Below are 23,462 nucleotides of genomic sequence, written 5' to 3' on the forward strand. Positions count from 1 at the left end.
AGAGGGTTAAAATAACCTTTCCTCACAAAAATAAGGTCAGATTCATTGAAAATACATCGTTAAATTAAGGGTTATTTATTTTCTAATATAAAATGGTGATACGGCTTGTTAGACTACCCCCACAATGGGCTATGCCTACCTCATGTGAACCCAGACTACTCATTAGGTAAAAATATCCTACCCATTGCCAAGAATACATCAGGATACAATCCACGATGTAGTAAATGATCTTCGAATACAGCAGCCTAGACTACAATCAAGGAAGTAAATATACTACAGTAGCCTTGGCTAGAATACGACATTTTCCCAGACACTAGGAAACAAAATTAGCCAAATCAGCTTAGAATAGATAAAACTGACATCAGACGGATAACAAAAGCTTATCGAAGTGTAAAGAAATACGGAAGAACTTTAAAAAAATCGCATAATTATTACTCAAGGACACATAGACAACACTAAAACACTTTGCCCACCAGTGCTTTCTCTACGTTAAAACCAGGGGAGAAAATCTTCTCTCTTCGCTTTCGGACTCACCCGGGGCCTGTAGAACCACTTCCGGAGGGAATTCATCTCTGTGGCCCATTCATGGAAGGTTTAACACACCAAAAAAAAGCGTCACAACAGAGAAATACAGTGTAATAAAGAGGGACTCTTTTGGATGACCCTTAGATCTCTCAGTTCAGTTGTTGACCAGAGTTGCCAGGTTTTCTAAATGAGAAAAGGTCAATTTCTAATCAACAGAGGCTTTAAAAGGTCAACCCATTAATAGAAAAAGGTCAAAAATATAGTATTTAAGGGCCGCCTTTTTTTCATATGACTAAAGGCCAACCTATTTAAATACAAAAGGTCAAATTTGAGTTTTTTTTGGGCCGGAAAAAAAGGCCAAACTGGCAACCCTGTTGTTGACAGGGTTGCCAGATTATTTCCACGGGATTATCGTACATGAGCCTTAAAATTCTCGTTTTATCTACCAGAATTATCGTACACAGTTTCAGTATAATTATTAATAAATTACATGATTGACTTATTTCAAAATATTTCAAAATATTTAATATATTTTTTTAATTAAACACATATGTATATACCTAAGGTATGTATCGTACATCGTACTGGAACTAAAATAGTCGTACATGTACGATAATTATCGTACGTGTGGCAGCCCTGGTTGTTGATGATGGTCAAAGGGTCTCGACATCTTTAAAGATTTTGTCATTATAAGATTTTTATTTGGTTTTATTACGTTTATTATATTTTTAAATGTTTTAGAATATATTTATATAGATTATTTTTATTTTATATTGAAATTTTATACTAAATAATAAATTTAATGTTACTTTTTAAATAGTTACTCCCTATGGCGGGTAATATAAACAGACGAAATATCTTTCATTTACCAAAGGGAATTTAATGATACTTAGCAATTATTTTAATAAAAATTAAAAATAATAAGATTAAAAGCTAATATTAAGGCCTATTGATAAATTTCAGAACAAAATTACTATATAATAATGAAATAACCCGATGGAATAATAATAATCTGATAAAAATTATGAGACTGTGTCAGAGATTAGGATGAAATTGACCAAAGATATAATTAAATTCGTTCTAGTTTTATTATTATTATTATTATTATTATTATTATTATTATTATTATTATTATTATTATTATTATTATTATTATTGTCATTGTCATTATTATTATTGTTATTATTATTATTATTATTATTATTATTATTATTATTATTATTATTATTATTATTATTATTATTATTATCATTGTCATTGTTATTATCATTATCATTATCATTATCATTACTATCATTATCATCACTATCATTATCATTATTACTCGCTAAGCTACAACCAAAGTTGGAAAAGCAGGATGCTATAAGCCCAAGGACTCCAACAGGAAAAATAGCCCATTGAAGAAAGGAAATACGGTAATAAATAAACTGTAAAAGCAAGTACTGAACAATCAAAATATTTTAAGAAGAGTAACAGCATTGAAATAGATCTTTTATTTATAAACTATAAAAAACAAGAGGAAGAAAAATAAAATTTATAAGTGTGCCTGAGTGTACCCTCAAGCACTCTACCCCAAGACAATGAAAGACCATGGTAAAGAGGCTATGGCACTACCCAAGACTAGAGAACAATGGTTTGATTTTGGAGTGCCCTTCTGGCTTAAGTTTAGCCTGCTATTTAATGTTATTTATCTTATTGGTTTATTCTTTATACTCCAACAATTTCCTTACTGGCCCACTTTCCTTGTTTGGTGAACTTTTCACAGTTAATACGATTATTTTGTAATAATAATAGTTATAATAATTATAATAATATTAATATGGCTTCAATGTTCTATCAAAACGTACTCCTTGGCCTCTAAGTTGTCAACCGTACTGAAAATAGAATCCTTGAACTTATATCGTATCTACTTAACAGCTTACGAGAACTCGTTCGTTTTACATCTATGATACAATTGCAAATTATTCTGTCAAAAAAAAGACATAATATAGATTAGTATGATCAAATTTCTGCATTATTTTTTAGGTTAAATACATAAAAATAACAATTAACTAATGATCTTATCAATTTTGTTTTTTGTTTTTTTCCACCCTGATAAAAGTTCTAATGTACTTGACAATTGAAATCGTTGGAAACCTATGAAAATATTTTCGTATATTCTGTCATATATATGACTATTTCACTCTATGTGGTCTAATAATTAGTTACCCACTTTTTAAAGTAAACAGAACTGAAGAAATTAATAATAAAAAAAAAACTGTTAACTCGTACAACGCAATGAGTTTAGCAACAAGAGCAAGTTGCAAGTGGTAGGTCTAGTGGCGCCAGGGTTTGTTTGCATACTCTACAAGGTAGTCTGAGAGAGAGAGAGAGAGAGAGAGAGAGAGAGAGAGAGAGAGAGAGAGAGAGAGAGAGAGAGAGAAATATTGTTGGTAAATAACAAACAGAGATACCAAGTCGAGAGATTTAAAAAAAATGAGATACCTATTTAAAGTTCGTGAAAAATCAATAATATTTTAAGGACAATGCCACAAACTAAGATAGAATAAAAACATTCATACGAAGCAAAATTTCTTATTAGAATGCGGACTTGTTTCGCATATATATATATATATATATATATATATATATATATATATATATATATATGTATGTATGTATGTATGTATGTATGTATATATATGTGTATATATATATATATATATATATATATATATATATATATATATATACATATATATCTTACTTATAACTGTAATCGAACAGTTTAACAAGTTTCTTCAAAAAGGCCCATAAAAGAAACAAAGGATATATAAATAAACCACTATATTTCGACCAATAGGCTACACATTGACTCTCTTCAGGGTATAAAGTAAAAATGAGGAATAAAGTGGACACTGAAGGTTTATAGAAAAAAGCAAAAGGGTGATTCCAGTTGGTGTAAGGTTGTTATAAGTTCTGGAAGGATTAGCCAAATTTAATAACATTCAAGTGCGTATTGCTGAGCCGCTCGGAGGATGTCTTGACCTCTCGTATATATCTGGTGGTCGGTCTCTATGGATTATCTTCATTATGACCGGATTGAGATAGAGAACGGCCCTTTTGTCCTACGTAGGATAAACCAGGATTAAGAGTACTCTATTAATCCTGGGACAAACAGGATTATCCGAACATAAGAGATCTGTTAGGTATGGCTTTGAAAACTCGGGGATTTTCGTTCACCTCAGAGATTTAGGGCACCAGATTAACTGGAGTGAGTCATTTTCGCTCTTTAAGAATACCTGTCTGTACAGAAGGAAGATCCTGGAATCAGCCAAGGTCTATATAGAGCTTGGAATCAGCCATCATAAATCAATCAAACACAATGAACTTACACGGCGGAAAATGGAAAGCTGACACAGTGGACAACGCTCTTCTCAACCCGATAATGAAGAGGATAATCTATGGAGACCGACCCCAAAATATGTATCAGAGGTCAAGACATCCTCCGATTGGCTCAACCATACGAAGACGCACCTGGATGTAATTAAATTTGGCTAATCCTTCCAGCACTTATAACAACTTTAGAACAACTGGAAACAATTTTTTGCTTTCCTGTATGAACCGTCTCTGTCCACTTTATTCCTCATTTTTACTTTACACATTGAAGAGAGTCAATTTGTATTGGTCGAAATATAGTGATTTATTTATATTTCCTTCGTTTCTTTTATGGGCATTTTTGAAGAAACACACACACACACACCTTTGTAGATCTCTCTCTCTCTCTCTCTCTCTCTCTCTCTCTCTCTCTCTCTCTCTCTCTCTCTCTCTCTCTATATATATATATATATATATATATATATATATATATATATATATATATATATATATATATATATACATACAGATACTGACATCAAGAATCCCTAGAGATTGCAAACGAAGCAGGGGAAGGAAGAGAAGACGATGGATTGACGAACTAAGCAAATTTGCGGGTAGGCCTACAGACTGGCATAGAAAAACCATAAATAGACGCGTGTGGAAGAACATGACTGAGGCCTTTTTCCTGCAGTGGACTGCTGACACACACACACACACACACATATATATATATATATATATATATATATATATATATATATATATATATATATATATATATATATATATATATATATATATGTGTGTGTGTGTGTGTGTGTAAACTATTGAAAATTATAAACCTATAGCCTAATTATTATTATTATTATTATTAAAATTAGATCTACCACCCCCATTACTTAAGAGCTTAATCAAATAAATTCGGGAGTGATAAAATTTTATATATATTTAATCTAAATAATAAAAACAATCATTTAATAAATATGAGAAAAAATAAATTAAGATATGACAAGCTATAATAATTGAAAAAAATAAATAAATTAAATTTTGTCTAATCCAAACAGTAGACCAATATTTTATTTATGCCAAAAAAAAAATTAAGATATGACAAGCTATGATAATTGAAAAATTAAATTTCGTTTAATCTAAACAGTAGACCAATATTTTACTTATGTCAAATAAAGAAGAAGAAGAATAAAAAGAGGATTTTCCATACTACACAAGCGACGGATATAATAAAATAAGTTAACCACTACTTCCGAAAAAAGATTATTTGATATAACAAACGCATTTTTCATTTATCAATCCTCTAATTTATATTGTTTTATTTTCAACAAATTGATTACATAACTTCAATCTAAATTAATTATATAAATATAGCCACAGTTTATGACATCCTTTGTAGGTCTATCCATAGATTTAGGAAAATATTCAGAATTTAAGGGTTAGCGAATATCTAGATATAGGCCTAATGTTGTCTTCTATAAATTTACGGACATTTAATAAAAAAAGAGGATTGAATATATAAATTTTCCCATGGAATATTCACCAATATAAATGTGACAATCCAACCAAATTTTTTCTTCGAATGTGTGAGAAATACGCATATGTTTACAGTTATTGAAATCGCCATACAGTTTCGAAAGCCATTATGCACGAGCATGACAGCGTGTTCTCTCTCTCTCTCTCTCTCTCTCTCTCTCTCTCTCTCTCTCTCTCTCTCTCTCTCTCTCTCTCTCTCTCTCTCTCTCTCTCTCATGCTTTTAAGTAAATATAATGATAAATTTTACGTTTATAAATACATGGATATCGACAGTCTCTCTCTCTCTCTCTCTCTCTCTCTCTCTCTCTCTCTCTCTCTCTCTCTCTCTCTCTCTCTCTCTCTCTCTCTCTCTCTCTCTCTCTCTCTCATTATAAATTTTACGTTTATAAATACATGGATACAGACAGTTCTATACACCATTTACGTATTGGTGATCTAAATTTATTGCTGTAACATCTAATCACAAAAGTTATAATAGTCATTGCTCTCTTCGTACTAAAATCTTTGTATGAATAATTCACACCTCAAAGAGTGCGTCATCTGACTGACTACTCTCTCGAACAAAGCAACCTTCAGCCAGCCATGAAACTCGACGAGAGCAAATTCTTACAAAAGCGAGGAAAATCATCTGACGTGAAAATGCATTGTCACCCGATTCTTCTTGCGAAACTAACATCTCTTCTTGTAGTTGTTTTTATCTTGCATTAGGCATTCAATTCACGAACTTTTATTGTGTGAAATTCTTGCATATTCATTTGCTTCACTTTAATAATGATGATATTTTAAATGACCAAACTAGATTTCTATATTAGTACGAGTGTTTGTAAGCTATTCCCGAATTTTAACAATTTCATTTCTCGCTTAAATTTTACATATTTACTCATTAATTGTTTAAAGAAGAAGATTAAATATTTCATAAAGCTAGATCTGGCTATAACTGCTTTGTGTTAAATGACTATTCTAAATTTGATGGACCAAATGAAGGCCAATGATATGGCCTCCAAGCAAACACGGAAAAGAAAATCTGTTCTCGCAAATAAACAGTAACAATATTTAGTTTGTGATGTAGAATTTTTTTTTTAATATTATTCAAAGTGTCATTTTGAATTATCGTGTATAGTCGTATGTGTCATATCTTTCATATACAACTAAATTTTTATAACTCTCTCTCTCTCTCTCTCTCTCTCTCTCTCTCTCTCTCTCTCTCTCTCTCTCTCTCTCTCTCTCTCTCGGGATTTTCCATAGTACACAAGCGACGGATATAACAAATGGTCTAAGTTAACCACTATTTCCGAAACAGATTATTCTATATAACAAACACTACATCCAAACAACAGTCTGTCAATTAAAAAAAACAAAAAAAACAAAACAAAGACAGTACATTTCTTTGCTTTCAAGTAACACCAAATGATAAACGAGTGACTCATAAAACAAACTTCTCAACTAACATAATTTTCAAACTGGTTAACTTCCTAAAACATACTTTCCTCAGATGGAAATGTAAATTCTAAAACAACTGGGTTCCTGAAACAGACTTTCATGTGATGTCAATTAGAAAATTCCCATGACTCCTTCACATAAATATTGACTTTTATCTCATATCAGTTAAAAAAAAAAACAACTGTTTAAAAACAATATTAGTTTCTCGCCAATTCCAAAAAGGATGGCATAAAAGAATCCTTCATCTCTCTTATTCTCAAAACAGCTTACATACATTGTAAACATATTTCAGTTTTTCTTATAGGTCTGAATTCGAAAACAGACCCAAATCTCTCACCAGTTGAAATAAAACTTATTTTCCTAAAAAGGACTTTCATTGAAAGCCAATTCTAAAGCAAAATAAAAATACATCTTTTAATCAAACCTTCATAATTCATCACAAACAGCTGAGAGAACACTCGGGTAATCTATTTTATTTCTATCCTATTTCTCTCTTTTTATCTTTTTATAGTTTATATATGAATATTCTATTCTAACATTGTTACTGTTCTTAAAATATTTTATTTCATATTTTCATTACTCCTCTTGTAGTTTATTTCCTCACTGAGCTATTTTTTATATTGAAGTACACTCGGGTACACTATTCTATTTCCATCTTATTTCTCTTTTTTTATTTATTTATAGTTTATATATGAATATCCTATTCTAACATTGTTACTGTTCTTAAAATATTTTATTTTATGTTTTCATTACTTCTCTTGTAGTTTATTTCCTCACTGAGCTATTTTTTATATTGGAGCCCTTGGGCTTATAGCATCCTGCTTTTCCAACAAGGGTTATAGCTTAGCTTATAATAATAATAATAATAATAATAATAATAATAATAATAATAATAATAATTCCTAAAACAGCTTCTCTTGTAGTTTATTTCCTCACTGGGCAATTTATTTTTTTTAAGCCCTTGGGCTTATAGCATCCTGCTTTTCCAACAAGGGTTATAGCTCAGCTTATAATAATAATAATAATAATAATAATAATAATAATAATAATAATAATAATAATAATAATAATAATTCCTAAAACAGCTTCTCTTGTAGTTTATATCCTCACTAGGCTTTTTTTTTCTGTTGGAGCCCTTGGGCTTATAGCATCCTGCTTTTCCAACAAGGGTTATAGCTTAGCTTATAATAATAATAATAATAATAATAATAATAATAATAATAATAATAATAATAATAATAATAATAATAATAATAATAATAATAATAATAATTCCTAAAACAGCTGATTTCCCAAACAGGCAAAAGTGACGTCACAGGCACGTGACGGTGACACATAGTTTCTTCATCCCGGAAGTGGCTTTCTACTTACCAATATTTAATTCCTTCTTTGTTAAAATCTGCTGCAATTGAAAGGGAAATAGTACGTTATTTAGTCTTTGTCTTCCACTTATGGTTGATATTCTGTTAATAAATGTAGAAGTACTTAAAAAAGCTTTATTTTGGAATTGGTTCCTTAAGGGTTGAAATTACACAGTAATTGTGGCATTTTACTTCTATAGGTCGTTTATTGCCTTGTTTAATGTAGACCTTAGATATTAAATTGTATTGTACTGTATTTTATGATTAAGTAACATTTTTTTCAATTTTTAATTAATGTATTTGAAGAAATTTGCTGAAATTTACCTATTTTTAGAAAATTATTATAGGTAGTTTCTTTCCTTATTTAATGTAGAATTCAGATATAAATTATCGTATTGAACTGTATTTTATGATTAATTTACATTATTTGAATTTTTTATTAATATATTTGAAGAAATTTGCTTAAATTTACGTATTTTAAGAGAATTATAATCGGTTGCTTGCATAGATTAAATTATCGTATTGTATTGTATTTTATGTTTAATTTACATTATTTAAATTTTTCAATAATGTATTTGAAGAAATTTTCATAAATTTACGCATTTTAAGAGAATTATAACCGGTTGCTTGCATAGTGCCTTAGGGCAACGTCATCTGGTAGACCCTAGAGGCTCTCTACCGTAAGCTGCTTTGTCTTAAATTAATAACTTTCTACTTTGTCTTTAAAGTTTCACATCAATTTTGCACTTTAAATATCAATATTGCTTTAGTATATACCAGTGTGTATGTAGTCAAGAAGAAATTGGCCAGTAGAATAATTTCATTCGTAATTTGACACGAAAATGATAAGATAATGTTAATTTAATCATATTTTATGACAACCCTTAATCAACAGGTAACTAGGCTTGTGATATTGTCCTTTTTCCTCTATGCAAGGGGCCGTTAATTTATGGGTAATGTACCCTTGCTGAAACTACTGATTTGGTTTTAGTTTACTGTAGCGCAATGATGGTGTATGTATGATGACGGCCGACTAAGGAGAGGGCAGTGTAAGAGTACGGCAATATAAGGTCATCGCAGGATGGCGTTAACCCCCCCATTAGGTAGGGACTAAGAATACGGCAATATAAGGGTGGTCACAGGCGGTCGTTAACACCCCCATTAGGTAGGGACTAAGAATACAGTAATGTAATGGGGTCGCAGGGCGCCGTTAACCTCCCCGTTAGGTAGGGATTAAGAATACGCAATGTACGGGGGGTCGCAGGCATCCCTTAACCTCCCTGTTATGTAGGGACTAAGATTGCGGTAATGCAATGGGGTCGCAGTGGGGCCGTTAACCTCCCCATTAGGTAAGGACTAAGAATACGGCAATGTAAGGGGGGTCGCAGGTTGCCGTTAACCTCCCCATTAGGTAGGGACTAAGAATACGGCAATATAAGAGTGGTGACAGGTGGTTGTTAACTCCCCCATTAAGTACGGACTAAGAATACGGCAATGTGAGTGACGTCGTAGGCTGGCTTTAACCCCCCTCCCCCCCGTTTGGTAGGGACACGGCTTGTAGGTTAGGTAAGGTGGGGATATTCAAGTTAGGCGGTTTTCTTGTGTAGAGGTTTTTCAGAACAACAAGCAATTTTTGTAGTACAGCGGCTTCATCTTACGAACGGCTAGAAAACGCCAAGAAATTCTCGTTTTCTATGCACATGTGAGCTGGCCGCTGATCTTCAAAGGTTTTACACAGTGTTTATATTAAGCAGGAAGCAGTATATGGAGGAAATTTAGAATAAAATAACAGCTGCAGCTTTAGTGAGCTATGCATTATAACATGTTCCTTACCCAACCTTTCATTATAGTTATTAAAGTAATTGCAAATTTACAGGACGTATCTGAACCAATTGCAAACTTAATCGGGAGGTAAGAATGTATATGAATGGGACAGCTTAAATTGTAAAAACAAACGCTTCATAACATAAGACGACATGGGTTTTAACTAAGTAGGAGCTACCCGTGACTGGTGTGCGGACCGGGCTGAACATGGAAAATATTGCCGTGGTAATGGTAAAACACGATATTATGTAAATTGTAAAAATTGTATCATACTGTGATATATCAGATCAATACAAAGGATGTTTCCACTTAAAGAAAATTGATTTAACAGGTAATAAGGAGGATATTGACTGTCCCGACGAACTACATTCACCCCGATAACCCTATTAATGTAACATTATTGAATCCTATTTTCTAGCTCGGCAAGTTAGAATAATTTGGATACCTACATCAGTAAAAATTTCTTTTATTTCTGATTTTGTTTAGGTCATCATGACAAAGGAAGACTCAGAACGTTTCATAAAATTTATGATGTTTTTTTTCATTTCTTATGGATGAGTTAACCTAGGAAATATTCCTTCAAAACTCCTCTTCAGGAGTAAAGCCATTTGGGATGCAAACACAGGGTTAAGTTAAAAATCCAGTGGTCAACAAAGGGTTTGCAGGAGGCTCGTAGCAACCCCCCCCCCCCCTCCTTGCTAGGTAAGCTAAGGCTCCCGGGTTAGGTTACGGGTGTATGTATGATGACGGTCATGCCCCATAACTCCCTTATTTACAACCCTGTTAAGAATATGGGAGTCTAAGGGGGTCGCAACGGGGCATTAGTCTCCCCTATAGGTAGGTAGGGATGTTTAGGATATTTGACGTTCTAATCATGAGGGAGGTCCTGTCCGTCGTTATACAAAGGCTCCTAGATTAGGTTGGGAAACTTAGGTTAGACTGTGTTCTTGTGTTTGGTTCCCCTTTAAAATCTAGTTTTTCCATCATAACTCATGGAATATTAGAATGTCTGACATTTGAAAAATACTAGTTTCCCCCAATTAGTTGCATCAGAATAGTTCAAAGTATCTGTAAATACACCAGGAACACTTTATTTTCTTCGGTAAACATATAATACTTTAATTTCTAGCGAAATACATGAATCATACATTTTTCCTACTTGCTATCTTGTGTTTTTTCCATTTTTGGTCATGAATATTGGAGCAAACTACGTATTCAGGAGTTTTCCTACCCCCCTCATGAAAATAATACATAGTTGGGGTTTTGTGTTTGGAAAACAAAAAATGAGTGATTTGCAGAAATACTTATGGTCAGAAATGCATAATAAACAGAAGATAACCAGTTGGAAAAATACATGGTTCATTTAAATGTCTGGTAATTAAAGTATTGTAATCAACTATAATTCATGTCACATCCCTCAGGTGGATTTTGTTCCGCCGCAGTTTGCTTCACTCGCAACATAAACAATTTCACTGCTCTTATTTTCTGGTGGGCGGTACATAGATGTGCTGTGCATGCCATCCCTGTAGGGCACTGTTAAAGTATTTTTTCTATAATACCCGGTACATAAGACATTCTTCAAATGGTTTTTGGTCCATCGTGCCTCGCTTCGCTCACAAAATAAACATTATTTCACTATTCTTGTAGACGGTACATGGATGAGCTGTGCATGCGAATCATGTGGATCATTGTTTTGTGGATGTTTTTGACTTTCAGATGACCAACACTAGCTATACAGCATACTGAAAGGAGAGCTTTTCCAACATAAACAACTACTTAAATAGATGAAATCACGCTAAATTTTGAATGAGATTGTGCTTACATACTACTATTATGTAGATGTCTTCTTCTGACGGTAGTCATCCTGGAATTGAAGGGCACAGGGTTAAAAAAAAAGAGGCTGATATAGAACAATATCTGGGGTCTTTTGCATAGATATTTGAAAGCTCTTAATTGTTTGAAAAATCCAGCTGCTGAATACTGTACATCATTGTAAAAACACAAAGTTCCCTAAACCTAATGAAAGCTAAATGTGCAATAACTCGCCGTTAGTCATCCAAATGTAAACAATGGACTTAAACTTCAAAATAGCTTTCACATTTTAATCGATCATCCATCTTTTATTGCAAATTCCAGTTTTATTATGAAGCTTCATCTGTGGTGGATAACGGGGGAGGGTGGGCTGTGGCACCCTAGCAGTACCAGCTGAACTCGTTGAGTCCCTTGTTAGGCTGGGAGGAACGTAGAGAGGAGAGGTCCCCTTTTTTGTTTTTGTTTCATTTGTTGATGTCGGCTACCCCCCAAAATTGGGGGAAGTGCCTTGGTATATGTATATATGTATATTAGCTTTTTCTTTAATAGGAATATTGTGCTACAGTAAATAGCTACAATTGTTGTATAAGCCAAGGAGAGAAAAACTATTGAAGAGTCTCACTACAAATACAAATTAACCTAACCTACTTTAGTATGCCGGGTATTTACCTGGTTAAGGGTGACTTGAATACAATGCTTCTTAGTCTTTTAAGTTGATCGTTTTTCTCATACAACAGAATTATTTTTTCAATCAACATATCGTTGATGTCTGTCCTATAATAACCTAACCCAACGGACATACTAGACATACGGTTACTACTATAAAAAAGTTATCTTATAGGCTTGGTATTTACATACATATACCAAGGCACTTCCCCAATTTTGGGGGGTAGCCGACATCAAACAAATGAAACAAAAAAGGGGACGTCTCCTCTCTATGTTCCTCCCAGCCTGACAAGGGACTCAACCGAGTTCGGCTGGTACTGCTAGGCTTGGTACTGTAATTGAGAATAATGCAATATGAATCTAACCTTTGGCAAATGGTGAAACCCTAGATCCATCAGAACGCTTCATTATTTATATGAAAATGTGTTATAGACTGACTTGTCATGGAATGTCGCATACAGTTTGCCTTGAACAACGTACCTAGTGCCATACTCGGAGTCTAGGTAGTACTGTAGCGAATGAATATGCGACAAATTTGATTCATAACTCCATTCAGCGCAGAAGCTTGAAAATTTCTGGCATTTTCTACAGTATTTGGATGTGGTTGTATATCTGTAGTAATTCTATTTGCAATGAATTTTTCAGCATCTTTGCCGTGTTGAGAAAGATGCAACATAGCCAGAAAGATTGCAAAATAGATTGAATTAATTTTTCAATGCTTGTGAAACTATTATTTCCTACATAAATGCAAACTATCGTTCTTTACTTAGAAGAATAGACAACAGCGAAGCTGGAACACGTCGTTTAAAATTACAACGAGGTGTAGTGATTGCCGGCTCACTGACAACTCGCTTAGATTTCAGCTGTCAGTGAGAGCAGACGGTTTTGATGGCTGGAATTTCGGCATATTTAAATTTGTTTGCTTTCTTTTCCGTGTTTATGTATTGTCGATTTTGAAGGGGGTTTTGACGAACGTTCAGCACCAAACATAAGAAGTGTTTCTTTCCCTGGGGTCCTGCAGAGACTTCAACTGCAACTGAGGGCTTCTTATGTGTTCTCAGCCTTTCGGTTTTGTATGTTCTTGGCAATCGAGGAGACTGGACTTCGAGACCTTTCTCAATTTGGTTGGTCGTCCTTGGAGAAGGAGTCCTCAGTGCTCTCGGAGTCATCCTTGAGATTGCATAACCTCGACCTCTTACCTAACACCGAGACTTCCCTTCTTCCTCTCCCATCGGTGTCTTCTGTGAAGAGGGTTGCCTTCAACTTGACATTCCTCACGGTAGGGAGGTCCTCGTTTCCCTGTCAGTTTGAGTGTGGGGCCTTTAGGAATTTGAGGCAGACATTCCTATGGAGCCCGTCCCCCTGTAGGAGTAGGAGTAGGAGCAGCCCTTTCCAGAGGAGGCGGTTACTCTGCGTGGTTTTCCTCTTCATCCCTTGCCTTATTCAGGGACCTTCAAAGGAGACTTGTCTCCCCTCCAGAGGATCTTCCTCTTATGAGGAGCAACAGGCAAATGAGGGGTGTCTTGTTCAGCTTCAATTCCCAGGGCCTTGCCCTCCGGGAAGGTCTTTTCCAGAGCATTAGCTCTCTGGAGCATGCTCCAAGGTTCACCAGAAACACATCAATGTTCTAGAAAGGAGAGGTACCACTTTAGGTCTCCAAAAGTTTTGTCTGCTTCGGACAGGACACTCGGTGGTATTGGTGAGCGACAACATCACCAGGGTGTCCTTCATAAAGAAGTAAGGACCCTCGAGTGGGCAGACCTCAACTGGATTACCTTGTTGGCTCGTTTAATCCCAGGCAAAAGGAACGTAATTGCAGTCAAATTGAGCATGAGGAGGACTCGGGTAATTGGGTCAGAATGGTCTTTACGCCCTTGGATAGTGTTGGAGATCCTGCCTTGTGGGGTTCTCTGACTGTGGATCTGTTCGTACAATTCCTGAACCACAAGATCCCAATTTATTGCTCACCAGTTCCAGGCCTGAAAGTAGCTTTCAAGGATGCGTTCCAGCATCCGTGGGATGACCTCAACCTTTATACTTTTCTGGCGTTTTGCTTGTTTAAAAGTCCATAATAGAGTTCAAGCAACCCCAAACCTACTGATGGCTCTCATTGCATCAAAATGGCTACAGATTAAGTGGTACCCTGACCTGCTCTTCTTAAAGAAATCCTGAGAGACTTGCCTATTCTTCCTGACCTGCAACACTAGCCACACGCTAGGATCTTCCATGGTGCAGTGAGACCCCCTCAACTTCACGCATGAATGTTATCAAGCATCTCCTCTTTGAGAAAGGCTTTTCTTTAAGAGACTGTTCATCGAATGACTTTTTTAATTATTTTTCATAATACTGTACAGTACTTTTATTGGTTTAAGAGTATATAGTACTGTATTTAGATTTTATGTATAGAATTAAAAAGTTTCAATTAAAAAGATAATATTATGCCCTACCAATATGGGAGTCCTAATATTATCTCTCTGTGTACCTTATAGTATATTATTTATGAGTTAGCCTGTGTGATAGATAGAAAATTATTGAGGTAATTTTTAGGTTTTTTTTATTGTTACAGAATGTATGACCTTTAATATTTTTTCCAGGAATTTACAAATGCCGGACTACGTTGAAACCAATTTCGATGAGAGAAGTGGAATTGTGCCCTGTCCAACACCTTGGGGCAGATGGTGGCAGACGGTAGCTGAAGTTCACGTAGAAGTAAATGTGCCAGAGGGAACAAGATCCAAGTTTATTCAAGTGACTGTTCAGCCATCTCACATTAAGGTGGTTGTTTTAAATGAAGTAATATTTGAGGTAAGGAAGGCCAAGGGACATAGATTTTTTAGATAATTTTTAAGAGTATATCTTTTAGTTTGTGTGAGCAATAAGCTGATGCTTGAGGTAGTAGCTGAAAGTTGCTGTTGTTGCAGCTCTCATAGTGGGGAAAAGTACTTAAGTATTTGCTCTTACGTGAAAACAAACCTTCGTCATTGTAGCGCGCAAGCTGGTATGCCCGATAAAGAATCATCAAGGCTCTGGCAGTCAATATGGCATGTCCTATTTGCCCATGTGTTGGGTTGACAGCCTCTAGCTTGAAGCGGGGAACCACTCTAACTCTGGCTGTGCTAGTGATGGGACTCCATCGATGTCCCTTGATGTTTCATTGCTTTGGTGCACACCAGGACGTCAGTTTGGGACTTACATGGGACGTGTGGCAGTTGATCCTCATCCGTTATGTCCAACGTGCTGGGGATGTCAATGCTCCTCAGAATCCTCTTGCGCAGTTTAGAAGGAGTAGTCGTCCTCCAAGTGGGAGAGATTTCAGGGATATAAAAAGAAGAAATCTAAAGATCATTCTTCTTCAACTGCTTCTGGGTCAAAGGTTAAGTCTAGATCTCCGGTTTTGATTCTGGAAATTCCTCTCTGAGCCTTCATCGTCAGGTCTGCCACCACACCAGTCGCGACAAATGATGGCGACCTTGTAATTCTCCAGTTTTCAATATCAAACTTACCCGATAATCATGTAGCTGTCAACTCCGTTGCCCGACAGAATTCTATGGAGGGATACGCCAGCTATCACAATACTAGAAGGGGGTGTATTTACCAGCGCCACCTGTGGCCAGGTACTCAAGTACTTCTTGTTGACACCTCCTCAATTATTCCTCTGTCGTGCTTCCGGCAAGACGTTCTGGGATACGCTTATGTTCTTGGAGTATTTTCACGACTTTGGTGAAGTATTTCTCTTTGATTTCGGCTGTCGCTTTACTGGAAACTTCTATATTAGCTTAGTTAGCTTTTGGAATTAATTTGATTAATTATGGTGACGAGAGAGTATGAACTCTCGTTCACCTTTCAATGGCCGACCCTTCCCTTAGACGGAAGTGTTGGTGTCTAAGAGAGTATAGACTCTCTTTCTTAATTTTGCTTAACAAAAGTTATAGATTTATTTTATATCTCTCCGCCTCTTATAGGCCTCTTCGATTAACTTCCTTTTATTATAAACTCATTAAAATTAATTTTTATATTTGTTTATATTCGACCTTCCTAATAGTAGGCGGTCTTTTACCGAAGTTAATAACTTTGAGCCCGTCATTTCGGTTTTTCCTGTTAACATATTATGCTATTTCCGCCACAGAGTTTGAAAGATTTTCTTTGACAGTCTCGTACTGTTTTCAAAGTTGAACTAACGTTTTGTTTTGTCTCTGCAGTTGTTGACGTTCAGAACGTTCAACTTGCACTCTATCGTTACGATAGAGAAAGAATGTTCATGGTTTCACGTTGCAGTAAGAGTAACCGTGTCTAGCGTTTTGTTCATTCTTTCTTAACTTAATGGTTTTGATCCTAATAAAGGAACTTTTCAGTTTTTTCCTTTAACAATAATATGTTTTAACGATATATATGATTGGGCTCTTCTCTCAGGTTCTAAGTCAAGAGAGAGAGAGAGAGAGAGAGAGATAGAGACGGAGGGAGAGAGAGGATAAACGTTTCATTCAAGCCTGCCAGGCGTACGAGTAACGTCGTTATGGTTTTTTGCTCTTCTCCCTAGTCTCTTTAGGGGAAGAAACTAAACGTTTCTAGAGTGATCTAGTGTTTTAGTCTCTTTCCAACCACTGAATTATCTTTCATTAGATTTTTCTGTTACATTGTAATTCTGTTTTCGCAATTACTAACTTTGAGAAAGGATAGAATTGCGTATTTCAGGTACAAACCACTTAAAGTTTCGAGTTCAGTGAAATAAGTGCAAACAGAAATCAAAGTGATAAGTGATTAGTGTGTGAGGGTACTTTTGTGCGCGCCAGTCGTCCTCCCAGTCCGGGACCTCTTGCAAGCTCCCAAGCCCAGGGGAGAAGCAATGTCGAAGGGCATAAGGGTTCAGCAGGCCTTGATCGGCGCACAGAAGTATTCTCGGTGGTTGTGGGCGTGTCTTACCGAGACCGTCACTCCCACCCGCAGACGATTGAGCCCTTATTTTGCTCGTCTGCAGAAGAGATTAGGGGAGAAAATAAAGGCAGAGTAACGCTGGTCTCAGGTCTCAAGACCTCTTAAACGTTAAGTCCAGACCTATGCCAGACGTACGAAGTTAAAGTTCACAACCCGAATGCAGTCATTGGGTTAGCTCTGACTCTCCTCAGTCATCAGTTGATTACACTCCGCCTAAGAGGAGTAAGGTTCTGCCACAACAGATCTCTGCTGTTAAGGCTTTACCTCAGCAGAACTTAGTGTCTGCCGACCCCAAGTTAACTCTACTGCAGTCCATACAGTCACAACTTTCGGTCTTGATGCGTGAGTGTCGGGCTGAGAGTGTTCCGCCTCCTCCTCCGCCTACACTCCCCCCCCCCCGCCTATGATCGCTCCGCCTGATCACAGTACCACCTGCCAGGCGTACGATGTTGTGAACTCTACTACAGTCCATGCAAGCACAGCTTTCGGACTTGATGCGTGAGTGTCGGGCTGAGAGTGTTGCTCCTCCGCCTCCGCCTACACTCCCTCCACCTACACTCGCTCCGCCTGATCACAGTACCATCTGCCAGGCGTACGATGTTGTGGACTCTACTACAGTCCATGCAAGCACAGCTTTCGGACTTGATGCTTGAGTGTCGGGCTGAGAGTGTTGCTCCTCCACCTCCGCCTACACTCCCTCCACCTACACTCGCTCCGCCTGATCGCAGTACCACCTGCCAGCAGTTCCACCTGCCAGGCGTACGATGTTGAACCACGTGCTGAGTTTGCTGTTCCCTGTGGTGTTCAGCCTCCGCCTTCCTTAAGGCAACCTTTACTTTGGGATCAGGAGGATTATACCTCTCTTCCTCCGCCTCCACTTGCTGCTCCACCAGTGATGCAACACTCGGTTGAGGTACAACAACCTCTCCCGTCCATGAGTCAGTCTCCTCAGCTCTCGCTGCAGCGAGCTCAACCCTCCACAAGGCAAGCACCACAACACCTTAGCCTTGCGCCTCAGGAGCCTCAGCTTGCGAGACATTTACCTTGTTCTGCGCAGCCTCTTCCTCATCGCTCTCCGCTCACACCACAGGAACTGGAACTTGCTACTCCGCTTCCGCCAACCGCTCAGCAAGCGCAACCCTTGGGTTCAACCACTCATGCTAGGAGTCAGCCTCCTCCACCCATGCGCCTTCCTTCTGCTTGTCTTTTATTCAGCCTTTGCAGACTGAGCCTCAGGTGTTCCCTCATCGGAGTTTTGAAGAGGAAACCACAACTATTGTTGTTCCAGCTCGTTCTGACTCTGCTGTTCAGCATACCTTACCTTTTTCATACCATGGTTTAAACCCCATGCAAGCATGCATAAAGCACTCTAGCACTGGTCATGGAATTTCTGAGAAATGTTAAACGCCATGCACACGCGCTGCTTTCCTTACAGCAGGCTCTGCTTACAGCAGGCTCTGCTTACTACATGCTCAGCATACAGCATGCTCTGCATTCAGCATGCTCTGCATACAACATGCTCTGCATACAGCATGCTCTGCATTCAGCATGCTCTGCATACAACATGCTCTACATACAGCATGCTCTGCATACAGCATACTCTGCATACATCATGCTCTGCATACCTTACTGCATGCTTCTCAACACATCTTGGGTTGTTGCCAACTCACTAGACTGTCAAGCAGTTTCATAACGTTGCCTTCTAGTCTGCTGCTTTTGCACCAGTGAACCCTCACTCAGAGAACTTAGCTTTTCTAGGATAAGGTCCCTGTAGATGAGAAAGTTCTTTTCTCCCTCCTTCTGATATTCCCTTGAGGACTCTGTCATTTGGAGGGAGCCTTTAGCTGCATAACCTCTTATGGACTTTTATTTAAGCATAACATGCTTACAGGGAAGGTAATGGTTCCACTTCAGCCGCTAATCCCGTCTGTTACCACACCTGCTCCCATAGACCTTGAGCTGTGTTGCATGACATGCAGTCCAAGCTTAGTCCTTGTTAGAGAATTTTTTGTTTACGGAGTCAGTGTGTCACGGGGAAGACGTTCAACAACCAACAGAAGGGACTTGTTATGACGCAGTGCGGCAACCTCAGCAACCCGTTAAGGAGTTGTCTGTACGACCCAGACAGTCTAGACAGATTCGGGTTGTCACTGTACTTCCTCGCTTGCCCATGATTGACAGTTTACAGACTGTGCAGCAGTATCATGATCTTGTGTCCGGCTCCGTCAGAGGACTGGCTTTTAAGAGCTCCCACAAGTCGTCGCTGTCTGGAGATTTTCAAATGGACTATGGATCTGACCAAGGAACTGGGCCTCCTGGTCAATTTTGAGGAGTCTCAGCTCGTTCCATCCCAGACCATTGTCTCCTTGGGTATGGATCTTCAGAGTCGAGCTTTTCGGACTTGTCCGTCGGCCCCAAGGATCTTCCAAGCCCTAGAATGCATCCAGAGCATGCTGAGAAGGAACCGATGCTTAGTCAGGCAGTGGATGAGTCTAACAGGGACACTTTCATCGCTGGCCCTGTTCATCGAGTTAGGGAGACTCCACCTCCGCCCCCTTCAGTATCATCTAACTGCTCACTGGATAAAGGACATGACGCTAGAGACGGGTTCAGTTCCTGTTTCCGAAGAGATGAGGTCTACTCTAACGTGGTGGAAGAACAGCATTCTTCTCAAGGAAGGTCTACCATTGGCTGTTCAGACCCCCGACCACCGTCTCTTCTCGGACGCATCGGACACGGGCTGGGGTGCGACACTGGACGGACAGGAATGCTCGGGAACATGGAATCAGGAGCAAAGGACACTTCACATCTATTGCAAGGAGTTGTTGGCAGTTCATCTGGCCTTGATAAACTTCAAGTCCCTCCAGCTTAACAAGGTGGTGGAGGTGAACTCCGACTACACCACAGCCTTGGCTTACATCTCCAAGCAGGGAGGGACTCATTCGAGGAAGTTGTTCGAGATCGCAAGGGACCTCCTCATTTGGTCAAAAGATCGAAAGCTCACGCTGGTAACGAGGCTCATTCAGGGCGATATGAATGTCATGGCAGATCGCCTCAGCCGGAAGGGTCAGGTCTTCCCCACAGAGTGAACCCTTCACAAGAATGTTTGCAGCAGACTTTGGGCCCTGTGGGGTCAGCCAACCATAGTTCTTTTCGCTACCTCAATGACCAAGAGGCTCCTCTTGTTTTGTTCTCCGATTCCAGACCCAGCAGCAGTTCGCGTGGATGCCTTTCTGCTGGATTGGTCCCATCTCGACCTGTATGCATTCCCGCCGTTCAAGATTGTCAACAGGGTACTTCAGAAGTTCGCCTCTCACAAAGGGACACGGCTGACGTTGGTTGCTCCCCTCTGGCCCGCGAGAGAATGGTTCACCGAGGTACTGCAATAGCTGGTCGACGTTCCCAGGACTCTTCCTCCTAGAGTGGACCTTCTGCGTCAACCTCACGTAAAGAAGGTACACCCAAACCTCCACGCTCTTCGTCTGACTGCCTTCAGACTATCGAAAGACTCTCAAGAGCTAGAGGCTTTTCGAAGGAGGCAGCCAGAGCGATTGCCAGAGCAAGGACGACATCCACTCTCAGAGTCTATCAGTCTTAATGGGAAGTCTTCCGAAGCTGGTGCAAGGCCAATGCAGTTTCCTCAACCAGTACCACTGTAACCCAGATTGCTGACTTCCTGTTACATCTAAGGAACGTAAGATCCCTATCAGCTCCTACGATCAAGGGTTACAGAAGTATGTTGGCAGCGGTTTTCTGCCACAGAGGCTTGGATCTTTCCTCCAACAAAGATCTACAGGACCTCCTTAGGTCTTTTGAGACCTCAAAGGAACTTCGGTTGTCCACTCCAGGCTGGAATCTAGACGTGGTCCTAAGGTTCCTAATGTCATCAGGATTTGAACCGCTCCAATCAGCCTTCTTTAAGGACCTCACATTAAAAACTCTTTTCCTCGTGTGCTTAGCAACAGGTAAAAGAGTAAGTGAGATCCACGCCTTCAGCAGGAACATAGGTTTCACATCTGAAACGGCTACATGTTCCTTGCAGCTCGGTTTTTTGGCTAAAAACGAGCTTCCTTCCCGTCCTTGGCCTAAGTCGTTCGAGATCCCAAGCCTGTCCAACATGGTGGGGAACGAACTGGAGAGAGTACTTTGCCCAGTTAGAGCTCTTAAGTACTATCTAAGAAGGTCAAAACCATTACGAGGACAATCAGAAGCCTTATGGTGTGCTATCAAGAAGCCTTCTCTACCAATGTCTAAGAACTCAGTTTCTTACTACATCAGGCTTCTGATTAGAGAAGCAAATTCTCATCTGAAGGAAGAAGACCTTGCTTTGCTGAAGGTAAGGACACATGAAATGAGAGCTGTGGCTACTTCAGTGGCCTTCAAACAGAACCGTTCTCTGCAGAGTGTTATGGATACAACCTATTGGAGAAGCAAGTCAGTGTTCGCATCATGCTATCTCAAAGATGTCCAGTCTCTTTACGAGTACTGCTACACCCTGGGTCCATTCGTAGCAACGAATGCAGTAGTAGGCGAGGGCTCAGCCACTACATTCCCATAATCCCATAACTTTTTAACCTTTCTCTTGAATACTTTTTATGGGTTGTACGGTCGGCTAAGAAGCCTTCCACATCCTTGTTGATTTGGCGGGTGGTCAATTCTTTCTTGAGAAGCGCCAAGGTTAAAGGTTGTGATGAGGTCCTTTAGTATGGGTTGCAGCCCTGTATACTTTAGCACCTTTGAGTTGATTCAGCCTCCCAAGAGGAACGCTGCGCTCAGTAAGGAAGACGATCTTATTAAAGGCAGAGTAACGGTTCAAGTCGACTTCCTTACCAGGTACTTATTATTTCATTGTTATTGTGGATAACTGATTATATGAAATACGGGATACTTAGCTATCCTTTAGTCTTGTACACTGGTTTTTCACCCACCCCCCTGGGTGTGAATCAGCTACATGATTATCGGGTAAGTTTAATATTGAAAAATGTTATTTTTATTAATAAAATAAATTTTTGAATATACTTACCCGATAATCATGATTTAATCGACCCTCCCTTCCTCCCCATAGAGAACCAGTGGACAGAGGAATAATTGAGGAGGTGTCAACAAGAAGTACAGTGATACCTCGGTAGTCGAACGACTCTATACTCGAACAATTCGGAGTTCGACCAAAATTTTCGAGAAATTTTTGCTGCGGTGCTCGACCAAAAATTCGGTACTCGACCAGCCGAACACGTGACGACCGCATGGGCTTTGTGATGATCGCGCCATCTCGGCCACTCTCGCTTGTTCGGGAAGCATCAGTTCTCTCGAGAGCGTCACTCAGACAACGCGCGATCAGCATTCGTTGTGATTTAGTGATTTTCAGTGCTTTTAATTGCTTTTTTAGCTTTCATAATGAGTCCCAAGAAAGTAATGAGTGTTAAGGGGAAGGAGAAGAGGAAAACAGTGCGAACAACGATCGAGTTGAAGAAGGAAATTATAGCGAAATATGAGAATGGTGTACGAGTGTCCGATTTAGCGGTAGAATACGGAATGGCGAAGTCGACCATTTCTACGTTTTTAAAGCATAAAGAAATGATTAAGAAGGCGAATGTTGCAACGGGAGTTACGGCGGTAACTAAGCAAAGGCCACAAGTGATTGAGGAGATGGAAAAGTTGCTTTTAATATTTATTAAAGAAAAACAGTTGGCCGGGGAAAGTGTTAGTGAAGCGTTCATTTGTGAAAAAGCGTTGCATATCTATGAAGAATTAGTGAAGAAAAGTCCGAGTACCAGTGAAAGTGATTCATTTACATTTAAAGCGAGCAGGGGTTGGTTTGAAAAGTTTCGTAATAGAACAGGTATTCATCGTGTTACTAGGCATGGGGAGGCAGCTAGTTCGGATCAAATTGCAGCCGATAAATACGTGGGGGAATTCGATCGGTACATAAATGAACAAAATTTGATCGCACAACAAGTCTTTAATTGTGATGAGACTGGGTTATTTTGGAAGAAAATGCC

At 38.5% G+C, this 23,462-nt stretch overlaps 2 protein-coding genes across 6 annotated transcripts in view; one reads left to right on the forward strand and one right to left on the reverse strand.

Annotated features, from left to right (window-relative positions):
- The window catches only part of LOC137643818 (lateral signaling target protein 2 homolog), a 62,211-nt gene extending 61,526 nt beyond the window's left edge, over positions 1-685 (reverse strand). For both annotated transcript variants that reach the window (XM_068376511.1, XM_068376510.1), the window contains exon 1: positions 535-685. In XM_068376511.1, coding sequence (XP_068232612.1) covers positions 535-570 — 36 coding nt within the window. In that variant the 5' untranslated portion in view covers positions 571-685. The remainder of the gene's footprint in view (positions 1-534) is intronic.
- Positions 1-23,462, forward strand: part of LOC137643819 (nudC domain-containing protein 2-like) — a 58,124-nt gene that overhangs the window by 10,159 nt on the left and 24,503 nt on the right. Inside the window, exons 1-2 of one of the 4 annotated variants that reach the window (XM_068376513.1) lie at positions 8,183-8,290; positions 15,126-15,336. In XM_068376513.1, coding sequence (XP_068232614.1) covers positions 15,136-15,336 — 201 coding nt within the window. In that variant the 5' untranslated portion in view covers positions 8,183-8,290; positions 15,126-15,135. Of the gene's footprint in view, positions 1-8,182; positions 8,291-8,798; positions 8,910-9,009; positions 9,125-15,125; positions 15,337-23,462 lie in introns of those variants that run through there. The other 3 variants (XM_068376512.1, XM_068376515.1, XM_068376514.1) reach the window with 3 other exon arrangements.

The sequence above is a fragment of the Palaemon carinicauda genome, chromosome 7 (assembly GCF_036898095.1).
Source record: "Palaemon carinicauda isolate YSFRI2023 chromosome 7, ASM3689809v2, whole genome shotgun sequence".
Classification (NCBI taxonomy): Eukaryota; Metazoa; Arthropoda; class Malacostraca; order Decapoda; family Palaemonidae; genus Palaemon; species Palaemon carinicauda.